At 56.3% G+C, this 11,516-nt stretch overlaps 2 protein-coding genes across 2 annotated transcripts in view; both read right to left on the bottom strand.

Annotated features, from left to right (window-relative positions):
* Positions 1-1,719, bottom strand: part of PLEKHA6 (pleckstrin homology domain containing A6) — a 150,689-nt gene extending 148,970 nt beyond the window's left edge. The window contains exon 1 of the mRNA XM_033519953.1: positions 1,592-1,719. The gene's annotated coding sequence lies outside the window, so the exon portion shown is untranslated. The remainder of the gene's footprint in view (positions 1-1,591) is intronic.
* Positions 1,720-8,781: 7,062 nt separating this feature from the next.
* PPP1R15B (protein phosphatase 1 regulatory subunit 15B) overlaps positions 8,782-11,516 on the bottom strand; it is a 7,667-nt gene continuing 4,932 nt past the window's right edge. The window contains exon 2 of the mRNA XM_015650923.3: positions 8,782-11,261. Within this exon, the coding sequence (XP_015506409.2) occupies positions 11,049-11,261 (213 nt within the window). The 3' untranslated portion in view covers positions 8,782-11,048. The remainder of the gene's footprint in view (positions 11,262-11,516) is intronic.

Raw genomic sequence — 11,516 nt, 5'->3', positions numbered from 1 at the left:
GATTCATGGAGAGATTCATGGAGTGATCACAGTGGAATTCATGGAGGGAGGGATCACGGTGGGACTCATGGGGGGATCATGGTGGGATTCATGGAGTGATTCACGGAGGGATCACAGCAGGATCACAGCGGGATTCACGGAGGGATCACAGCAGGATCACAGTGGGATTCACGGTGGGATCACAGCAGGATCACAGTGGGATTCACGGAGGGATCACAGCAGGATCACAGCGGGATTCACGGAGGGATCACAGCAGGATCGCAGCGGGCTGCAGGCTCTCCTGCAGACGCGCAGGAGTGGGAGCAAGCAGCGGGGTGCTGCCGATCCCCGGCTGCAGAGCCGCACGCAGCGCCGCAGCCAGCCTGGAGGGATGAATCCTGCAGCAAACGCCAGCCCCGGCTCGCTCCGTTCCCGGCCCTCCCCGCACCCCGCCGTGGCCACCGGCGCCCTCCTGCTGCCCTCCCCGCGGCCGGGATTAACGGAGCGGCTCCCGCGGCCATCTGGAGCGGGGGCCCGGCCCCCCTGCAGCCGAGGGACCGCGGCCGTGTCACCGGGGGGCGGCAGGGCCGGGTGGCGCGGAGCCCTCGGGGGCGGCCAAGAGCCCGCAAGGAGGTGACGGGGTGACCGGACCCCCCCGGCCCGCGGTCAGCTGTGGGGTCCCCGGCGAGCCCCGAGGGGCGGCCGGTCCGGCCCCTTCCGCTGGGGTTTAATAGACTCGTGGCGTATTAACATCCCCATCATGTGATGAATCTGAGGCTGTTTCCCTCCGAGCTGCGAGCGGCTCAACAAAGCTGCGATTGAGGGCTCGGGGCAGCGGCGGCTGCGGCTTGAGCGTCTCCGGCACCGCCAGACTCCCCCCGGTGCAGGAGGGGGCCCGGAGCGGCGGCGCTGCCCTTCCTCCCGGCCCAGGAGGAGGAGGAGGAGGAGGAGGGGGAGGAGGATGGCTCTCCGCTCGCAGCAGGCAGCGAAAGGAGCTGCGGAGCCAAGGGAAGGTCTCGGCTTCCCTGGGAAGCGCCAGACGACATCTCCCAGCCCCATTCACCACAGCCCGGCCCCAGCGCAGCGCGGGGACCAGCGCGGCTCGCGGCGCTGGGGGTCCGGCCCTTCCGAGCCCCCCTTTCACCAGGATGGGCTCTGGGGGGGCTGAGCCAGCGATTAACGGGGCTCCCCCAAAGCCTGGGCGCTGCTCTGCCCCGGAGAGCCGGGGCCAAGCCCGGGAGGTCCAAACCCAGGGAGTCCCGGCCCGCAGCGTTTGGGGTTTTGGGGACACAAAGCAGCTCGCCGCCCGTAAACACACGGCGAGGACAGCTCGGGGGGGGGGTCACTCGTCACCCCGAGCTCGGCACGGGGGGCAGGGGCTGCAGGGGCAGCCCCTCGGGCAGCCGGGGGGTGCCGGCCCCCACAGCGCGCCCTGCTCTGCCCGTGGGGCCGGAGCGCAGCCCCCTCCTCTTCCTTAAAAGAGCCCCCCCAGCACCATGAGGGGATGCGCTGCCGCTCCGCGCCCCCCGCTCAGCGCCCGCGAGGAGGAGGAGGAGGAGGAAGAGCGGAGGAGGAGGAGGAGGAGGAAGGGAGCCGCGCCGGAGGCACTCACCGTGCGGGGCGGGCAGCGGCCGGTCCCCCCCCGCTGCCTACGGGCGCAGCATCTTCCCCGCCATCCCCAGCCCGAGCCCGAGCCCGAGCCGGAGCGGGAGCCGCAGCCGGAGCTGGGCATGCTCGGGGGCCACCGAGCGGCACGTGACGCCGGGCTGGCACCGAGCGGGGCGGGGGGGCCGCGCCGCCCCCACCGCCCCCCACCTCCGCAGCCCCCGGGGGGACCGCCCCGACCCCCTCTGTGCCGCAGCGAGGGGACCCGAGAGCCTGCGAGGGGGCTGGAGAGCGCTGCCCACCCCGCACACACCCCCTGCATCCCGCGGGGAGCAGCCCGGATCGCGCTGCACCCGCATCCCAGAGCCCGGGGACAGCCTGGATCCGCATCCCAGAGCCCGGGGACAGCCTGGATCTGCATCCCAGAGCCCGGGGACAGCCTGGATCTGCATTCCAGAGCTCCGGGAGAGCCTGGATCCGCATCCCGGAGCCCGGGGACAGCATGGATCAGCATCCCGGAGCCCGGGGACAGCCTGGATCCGCATCCCAGAGCTCGGGGACAGCCTGGATCCGCATCCCAGAACCCGAGGACAACCTGGGTCCGCATCCCAGAGCTCGGGGACAACCTGGATCCACATCCCAGAACCCGGATCCGCATCCCAGAGCCCGGGGACAGCCTGGACCCGCATCCCAGAGCTCGGGGACAGCCTGGATCCGCATTCCAGAGCTCGGGGACAGCCTGGATCCACATCCCAGAACCCGGGGACAGCCCGGATCCGCATCCCAGCAGCAGGGACCTGCTTCCCCCCAGGAACCGCACTTCCCTGCGCATCCCCGTGTCGGGGGACAGAAGGGTTCCTGCTCCCTTTCCTGCATCCCAGCCTCGGACAATGCTCCCCGGGCATGCCAGCACCGGGATGGCGGACGGAGAGGTTCCTGCATCCCCCCCTGGGTGCCCGGACATCCCTCCGCATCCCTGGGACCGCGCATCCCGCGGGATCCTGCATCCCGCGGGGCAGGGCGGCCCCTTTGGAGCCAGCCAGGTGTGGAACCCTCAGGAACTGGGATCTGCACCCCGGCACTGCAGGACAGCTCAGCTGGTGCCCGGGGTGGCTCAGGCGGGGCTGGCAGGACCCTGCTCAGGCCCCCAGCCCGGCCCGAGCTGGGCACGGAGGAACTGCAGGCTGCAGCCACGGCACCGCGCTTCGGTCACTGCCCTCACTGTGCCTGTCCCAGCTGCCAGGACCCCGCTGGCACCTGCCCGCACCCAGCTCGGGCTCAGACCCCGCAGGGACCTTCCCTCCTGGGCCTGGGGACAGCCACGGGCGCCCCGGGAAGGGAAAACCAGCCCTTGATCCTATAATCCCCCCATTAGCCACGGGGCATTAGGGGCAGGGCAGCGGGGTGGCTTTCACTGGATCCCCACCCTCCCTCCCTGCCAGCCCACAGCAGGACCCAAAATTGCGCTTGTCCCCTCCCCAAAGCCACTGTCCCCTTGCTGTGCAGGCAGGGGGGATCCACAGCGGCTACTCCACATCCCACTGCCCCCCTGCTTCCAGGGAGCCCCCCAAAAAGGGTCCAGAAAGCCCAGCAGAAACCGGGGAGCTCATGGGGGAGCACCCCAGCCTAACCAAACAGTCTGAGCACCCCAATTTGGTGTCCAGTCATTCCCTGTTCCCTTAACGGCACAGCAGGAGCTGCTGGAGCAGCCCCCATCCCAAAGCCACGGACACAGCGGAGCCTTTCCTCCTGCAGGCAGAGCTGGGGGCAGGATTGGGATGAAAAAATCCCATGGGAGCAGCGGGAGAAGGCACTGGGTGCTGCCCGCCATCCCTCGGAGCTTCTCTTCTCCACAGCCGGGCCCGGTGCCACCCCTGGAGGACAACGGCCACCACTCGGTCCCCTGGGCCCCGGGTGGGGCTGGCAGGACCCTTGCCCAGCCCTGGCCTGGTGGCCACCACCTTCCAAAGCCATTCCCTGCTCCGCTGTGACATTCCAGTGGAGCTCAGGGAAGGTGGTCCCTGTCCCCGAGGTCACAGCTCCAACCCCACCACAGGCTCCCGGAGCAGCCCCGGCCCTTTCCCTGCTCCTCTGTGACATTCCCGGGTCCTGGGGTACACATGGAATGTGCTCCCCGACTCCAAGGACACAGCCCCGGCCCATTCCCCGGCATTCCCAGTCCTGGGACACGCAGAAAAAGTCCCAACCGAGGTCCCAACTCCAGCCGCACCCGGAGGCTCCCGGAGCAGCCCCAGCCCCACTCCCGGCCCCGTCTGGAGCTTCCTCAAGGACGCCTCGTCCGCGCTGCCCAGATTAGAGCGGCTGATCCCGGCGTTCTGCTCCAGCCCGCCGGGGGATCTTTGCTCTCTTTGCCGGGTTTTTATTGCTGTCTGGGCGCACAGGGAAAGCTCCGGGTGCCAGATAGGGACGGGCTCAAAGATCCCGTCTGGAACTGCCTCACCCGGCAGGACCCGGAGCCCCACGCGAGGCGAGGCACAGCCTGCAGCTCTCAGCCTGTCTAGACACCAAAATCGCCTCGCCACGGCCCCAATCCCAGCACCGGAGGCAAGGAAGGGGCGAAGGGAACGGGGAACAACGCGCTGGGATGAACCGGGAGCAGCGCCTGGGGCTGGAGCCTCCCCGAGCCGCGCTCCTGCTGCCTCAGCCCGGCCAGCACAGCCAGCTCCGGGGCCCCGCAGGAATTCCCCGCTGGGCTCCGGGGGATGTTTCCCTGCGGGATGACGCGGAGCAGGGGGTGGCTGGCTCGTCCACCCCAGCCCGGAGCTCCCCGGAGCCTCCCAGGAGAATTTTACATCGGGCGTTTGGCGCAGGAGCTGCAGGTGCCGAGCTCAGAGCTGGGGCCGGTCCTTCCCCATCCCAGGGAGCTGCAGCATCCCGGGATGCAAAAGCTTCTCCCCCCCGGCCCTTTCCCACTTACTTGATGAAGTAGAGGCCTCCGTGCATCGTGGTGTCCACCTCCCAGCCTCGGGGCAGCCCTGCGGGGACAGGCCAGGAGCGGGGTCACCTCCCTGTCCCCCCCGGGAGCACCCCCTGGAGAAGGGCAGGATGCTGCGGGCGGGGATTCAGGGCTGACGGCGACGCTTTGCGCTCAAACTGCATTTTTGGAGAGGTTCGAGGCCCCTCCTCATCAGAGACCACAGGAGGGAAGGGAAAATCCACCAGGAATCTTTCCAAAAATAAAAACCTCAACCCAGGCTGGGGAGAGACAACATCACCTCGTACAACCCTCCCAGCCCTCCCCGGCTGCACACAGCTCCTGCTGGCTCCGTTTTTGGGGGGTCTCCTTTGCATTCCCGGGGGATTTCAGTCCACATTTGGGGGGTCTCCTTTGCATTCCCGGAAGATTTCAGTCCACATTTCCCATTTCCTGGCTTTCCCGAGCCTCACCTGCGCAGGAGAAGTGCCCGCTCTGGATGGAGTAGCCCGTGCCGGGGTGCACCCAGCTGGTGGATTTGGTGTCGTCGCTGTCAAGGACAAGGACAGAGGGGCTGTCAGCACCCCCGGGGGGGCTCAGCACCCCATTCCCACCTCTCAGCACCACGGGGGGGACTTCTCCAGCCAAACGGGGGGAGTTTGGGCCAGAGGAGAACCGCGACAGCAGCGACCCCAAGGAGGGAGAATCAGGAGGACAAGCAGGGCAGGAGGAAGCTCTGGTTTGCAGCCCAAAGCGAGCCCCCCGCCCTTTTTTGCAGCCCCCCAGGAGCGTACTCGATGAAGAAGATCCGCCCGTCCCCGCAGACGCCGTAGGTCCACCTGCCCGGCAGGTCCAGCCAGTCGATGTCATCCCCCATGGGGGTGGCACGGGGGGACAGAGCAGCCCGGGCACGGAACCCGGCCCGGGAAATGCCCCGCGAGTCCTCGGGAGCAAAGCTCAGCCCTTCCAGCCCGGCTCTGTGCGCTGCCAATAACCCGCGAGGGAGGGAAAAGGAAAGAAAAAAAAAAAATTCCCCGACCAAACCCATGGAGTTTAACCCCTTCGGAGCCGGCAGGGCACCCTCCCCGTGACTCTCCAGGGCCAGCCCATCGCTGCGCTTCCTCCAGTGCCTACTCGCTGTAATTACCATCAATTAACTGGAGGTGAGTAATTATGGAGTTGTTACTTCCCTCTCCTGTTCGTTTGGAACAATGTGGGATTCTTCTGGCCCCGTCTGATGTGGCGGCCGAGCCGTATTTAGGGCACCCTGATGATTATCTGCGGCACTCCTGGGGCTGCCCAGCGGGGATTTGCTCTCGCAGCCCTCAATTAAAAATGTCTTTTAAGGCCAAAGGTGGGGTCTGGGAGGCTCCTGGGCCGCTGATTGAAGGAGCCAATTCGCCCTCCCTGCCTCAGCGGCGCCTTCCCGAAGCTGCTCGTGGCACCGGCAGGGAGATGCTGGCTCGGGAGAAGCCTCGGAGGTGGAAAAGAAGGGAAAAAAAACACCTCAAAATTTCCTGGTTCCCAAAAGAATCCCTGGTTGTCAAAGCAGGGATTTTAGGATTAAGGTTGGAAGAGATTTCCAAGATCAAGGTGAATATTTGACCCAGCACCGCCACTGAAGCATTTCAGGGCTTTTCCTGCTCAGTCCCCACATCAGAGCAGCTCCCCGCCGGGATTTGGGGAAACCAGTTCCCCGAAAGCTTTTCCAGGAGTTCTTTGAACCACTGGATGAGAAAAACACGTCTGGTCGGTCCCTTTGGGAGAGCAGCCGATGGCACCTGGAAAAGCTGCCACCGTCCTGGGCATGGCTTCACCTGGAAAAGCCCCATTCCCTGGGCATGGATTCACCTGGAAAAGCCCCATTCCCTGGGCATGGATTCACCTGGAAAAGCTCCCCCATTCCCTGGACAGTTTTACCTGGAAAAGCTCCCCCATTCCCTCGGCATGGCTTCACCAGGAAAAGCTCCCCCATTCCCTGGGCAGTTTCACCTGGAAAAGCTCCCCCATTTCCTGGGCATTGTTTTTCCTGGAAAAGCCCCATTTCCTGGGCAGTTTCACCTGGAAAAGCTCCATTCCCTGGACAGTTTTACCTGGAAAAGCTCCCCCATTCCCTGGGCATTGTTTTTCCTGGAAAAGCCCCATTTCCTGGGCAGTTTCACCTGGAAAAGCCCCATTCCCTGGGGATGGCTTCCCCTGGAAAAGCTCCCTCATTCCCTGAACAGTTCCACCTGGAAATCTCTGTTCATTCCATGGAGCCTGGGAATACCAGCAGGGGCTTTGGTTTCCATGGAATCCCCCAGTGGTTTGGGTTGGGAGAGACCTTAAAGCTCATTCAGTGCCACGGGCAGGGACATTTTCCATATCCCAGATTAATCCAAGCCCTGTCCAGGCTGGCCCAGGACACTTCCAGGGATGGACATCCAGTGTTATCCACAGGGATCCATCCCCTTGGGTGACTTTGCCTTGATTCCCAACACAAATCCCAAACTCCCACCCTCCCCATCCATCCGTGACTGTGCCCCAAATTCCTCATTTTTCCCCCAAAAGAGGAGCAAGACGGGGAAGTGGAGGGATCTGGGATTGAGGGAAATAAATTGGGAGCTCAGGCTGGAGCTGGTTCAGGGTTGTGGTGACTCCCAGGGTGCCCAAATTCCATCCCCTGTCCAAGACAGGCAGATTCGCTGCCTTTTCCTGGGATAACAAAAGGAAGAGGACAGCGGAATGATCCTGCAGGAAGATCCATGGCCTTGGACAGGGATGGCAGTTTGGGGACGAGGATTTTTCTCCCAACAAGAGGAATTTCCTTCCCCTTCCCTTCACTTTCTGCACTTTCCTTTCCTTGATTTTCCTTGTTTTTCCTGGATTTTCCTCCCAGCTCCAACATCCCCATGTGGAAGCCAGCAGCTGCCACCTCCTCCTGCATCCAGAACATTCCAGAGCTGGGGATGTTTCCTGCGGGATCCCGTGGTGGCTCAGGCGCCAGGAATGTCACACAACCGGGCGCGGCTGTGGCTCCCGGGGGTGGCACTTGGGGACAGCGGGTGGCGCTGCCTGCGAGTCCCGAGCGCTTCTGGCACCACCTCCTGGACAAAACATTCCCGGGAAAACAAGGGAAGCGGGAATGCCAGGGATGTGTCCCCAGAGATGTCCCCTCCCTGACTGGAATGCTCGGGATGGGGAGGATTTCGGGATCATCCTTAGGGAATGAAGGGATTTCCACCGTCCCCGTCCAACCTTGGGCACTTCCAGGGATGGAGCAGCCACGGATTCTCTGGGAATTCTGTGCTGAGGTGTCCCTGGCACTCCTCCCCTGCTCCAATCCAGCTGGATTCCAGGTTGGGAACACCCCCGGCGTTCCCAGCTGGAGCACAAAAACCGGGAATTCCTCCCGTTCTTTTTTCTGGGTGTAAACTCCTCTCCCTGGAATGCGGCAGAATTCCATCTTTGTGCCTTCTCCTGCTTCCCAGCCCCAGGAAAAACTGCAATTTCGGGATCAAAGCAGGAGTTTTTCTCCTCCAAGCGCAGCCTGGTGCTGATGGGATAAAGAATTCCCAGCGGGAATGAAGCAGGATGAAGCTTTCCCTGTGTTCCATCTGTGCCACTTCCAGCTTTTTCCCGGCAGGGAGAAATCCCAATTTTCATTTTAAAGCCCATTTTAGAGGCAGTAAATTATTCTGGATTTAAAAATCCGCTTTTAAAACCACCCCACATTCCTCATATCCTGTTTTTTGTTTCTTTTTCAGGAATTCTGCAGGAAAATCTGTGTTTTTTCTTTATTCCAGCAGGTTTTTTTTTTATCCTGATAATCAGGAAAATCAACCCTGGGGTTTTTTAGGGATGAACAAGAAAAGAAAGAAGGGAAAACATGGATTGTGCTCCAAAGTGGGAATTCTGAGTTTATCCCTTTTTTTTTTTAAAAGGAATAAACCTCCAGGAACTTGGAATTTCTTCCCCAAAATTCCAGAGATTCCCAGGGAATGACCACAAGTGGAGCAGAACCCTGGGGGTGACTGATTTTGGTTAAACCCCAAAAAATCCTTCATCCCATTCCTCAGGAATCCCTGGAAAAATCCAGTTTGCTCCTCCTTCACCCCTAATTTTGGGATCATTTCCCAGCTCCTGCCAGGAATTCCAGCTTCACATTCCCTGGATGGAATTCCCAGCTCATGGAATGACCAAAGCAGCTTCTCCCCACTGAGAAATCCTTGGATTTCACAGCAGTTTTGGGTTGGTTTTTTTTTCCCCAAAATTCTCCCGGATTTATCCTGCAAATCTCTTTTATTCCAACGCACGGATTAGTCCCGAACAGTTTCTTATGTACAGAAATAGAATTTTTTTAGGTAGAAAAAAAAAACCAACCAAAGGGCCACAAATCAAGGAAAAAAAAAAATAAAATAAATCCATAGAAAGCCAAATCCAAACTTTTTCCCCAAATGATACAAAAATAAAAATCTGCAGGACGGCAGTTTTGATTTAAATCCCCAGTTTTGCTTCCCCACTTATTTCTAGGAATTTTCTCAGGGAAAAGGGGAGCTCTGAGGCGTTCAGGGGTTTGGGGTTAATTCCATTTCCTCATGGGAATAACTGGGAAAAAAGAGGTTGGAGAAGTGGGAAAAGCTCATCCAAGCATTGGGAATGATGAGGGAAAAAATTCCTTTTTTTTTTTTTTTTTTTTTTTCCCAAGGTTTTAACATTTTTTGGAAGCAGCTGGGAATTATTTAATTCCCGTTTTTCCAAGCAGATCTGGATTCCCAGCGTTCCCAAGCACCAAGAAATCCGAGTTGTCCGTGAAAAAACGAAGCACCACATTCCCAAAGATCCCAGGGATTGGGAGATCCATGGAAAAACGGGAGCAGAGTGTTTTCCTTGGGAAAAAAAAAAATCCAAATATTTTTTTCCTCTTGGAATTGCATTTCTTCTGTTGTTTTTTTTTTCCCCCCCTGAATTCAAAAGCAGATCCAAATGTGAGCAAAATCTTCAAAAATATATATTTATTTATTTTTTTAAGGGAAAAAAAATCCAATTTTTTGGGATGAAAAGCAGCTGGAATTCCAATTAACTCTAACTGAATGAATCCCAATTAACTCTAATTGAATGAATCCCCTGGATTTTCTAATTCCACCACCAAAAGGGGTGTTGTTTTTTTTTTTCCTAACTCCAAGAATCCACTTCCTGCAATAAAAATAAAGGATAAATCCAAAAATTCTGGGATTTTTCAAGTCAGGATAAAAGGGGATTAAATAATTTTCTTCCAAATTCCAAACTGAAGGAATTGAGGATAAACTCCAAAGTTTTTTTTTCTTCCACAGAATGGAAAATATCCCGGCCAGCTGAACAAATAATTGATTTATTGATCCAACTTTGTGCAAACATTGGAATTTTTCCATTTTTATTCCCTGCTTGGAAAATTCCCACACCAACCTCCAGCTCCAAACCCCTTTTTCCATTCCCCTCAATGATTTTGATTAAAATAATTTAATGCTTTAAATTAAAAAAAAATATATATAAATAAGAGTTTTGTCCTCTCACTGAAATGTTTTTGGTGAGCCCAGTGCAGACACAAGGAGTTAATACTGATTTTTTGGGAAAGAAAACAGGGAATTTTTGCCTTTAAATTTCTTTAAATCCAAGATAATTTCCTTAAATCTGAGAAAATTATCAGGATAAACAGATTGGATCTAAAAATTCACTTCAATCCCTCTCCCAAAGCAGAATTACAGCAAAGATTAATTAAATAATTAAGGAGGTTTTCCTCCCTAAATTCAAGCATCATCCACAGCCTCATTAAGTTTTAATTATTAATTGGGATGAGGAATTTCCTTGCCATAAAAAAAAAAAATAAAGGAATTTGTTGGGACAAGCAGCCAAAAAAAATCTCAGGAATAATCCTGGAAAAGGGAATTATTTCAATCAATCAAACAAAAGCTTGGCTGGAATATTCAAAATTCAAAAAGCTTCAGAAACACTCAAAAGGTTTGGATAATTCCAGGAAAAAAAGGAAAAAAAAAAAAAAAGGGAAAAAAATTCCTTAAAGGAAGGGATTTTTAAAAATGAGGCTTTTGGAAAAGCTGGAAAAACATTAAAAAAAACCCCAAAACACACCAGCACATCCCTCAGGGAATTTGAAATCAAAACTGCAATTCCAAGGAATGAATCCCATAAATATTTCCTTCAAAATAGGGTTTTTTTTGTTGTTTTTTTTTTTTTCCCAAAGTGCAAAAAAATCCAACAGAACAGTCCCCACTTCCCAAAAAAAAGTGATTTTTGGGAATGGATGGAACCCCGAGCAGTCCGGTTGTGTCAAGTGCTAATTAACAGGAATGCAATTAGAGCACCCTCAGCATTCCAGGGAGCTCCAGGGATATGCAAATTAAATTATTCCATATCAAATGAGGGGTGGAGGGGGGACAAAAAGGAAAAAAAAAAATAAAAATCCCATTATTTTTTTTTTTTTCAGCCCATTTCAGCACACTCAGCTGCCATTTCCGGGTGGGATTTGGGAAAAATTCCAAAGTGTTTTAAGGTGCTAGAAGGGGTCAGTCCTTTGGGAATGGAATTGTTGGAGCCTGTGGAATACCCTCAGTCTGTGCTCTGTGCTCAGGCAGTATCCGATGGCTTCCTCGGTTTCCTGGATCCGCCTCTGGAATCTGCATCCATCCCGAGCCAGCTCCTCCCACGGCCCTTTCCGGTCCTCCTCGCTGCTTATGTAATACTCTGTCACTTTTTCTAGGAATGTCACCTGGAAAAAAAAGGATTTCCATCAGGAATTCTGGCTGAATTTAATTAGTTGTTGTTGATTTAATTGATGGGGGTTTTTTTTGGGGAGGTTTGGTTTAGGAGGGGTGAAAGGGGATGGGGGTTTTTAGGTGAGGGTGAGGAATTCCGGAGTGGGATGGGATTCCCAGAGGGGTTGGGGTTGTTTTGTACCTGAAGTGCTCGAGGTTAGGTTGGATAGTGGATAAAATATGGATGGAATATGGATTAAAATATGGAT

The sequence above is a fragment of the Parus major genome, chromosome 26 (genome assembly GCF_001522545.3).
Source record: "Parus major isolate Abel chromosome 26, Parus_major1.1, whole genome shotgun sequence".
Lineage (NCBI taxonomy): Eukaryota > Metazoa > Chordata > Aves > Passeriformes > Paridae > Parus > Parus major.
This window is presented reverse-complemented; position numbering and strand designations above follow the sequence as displayed.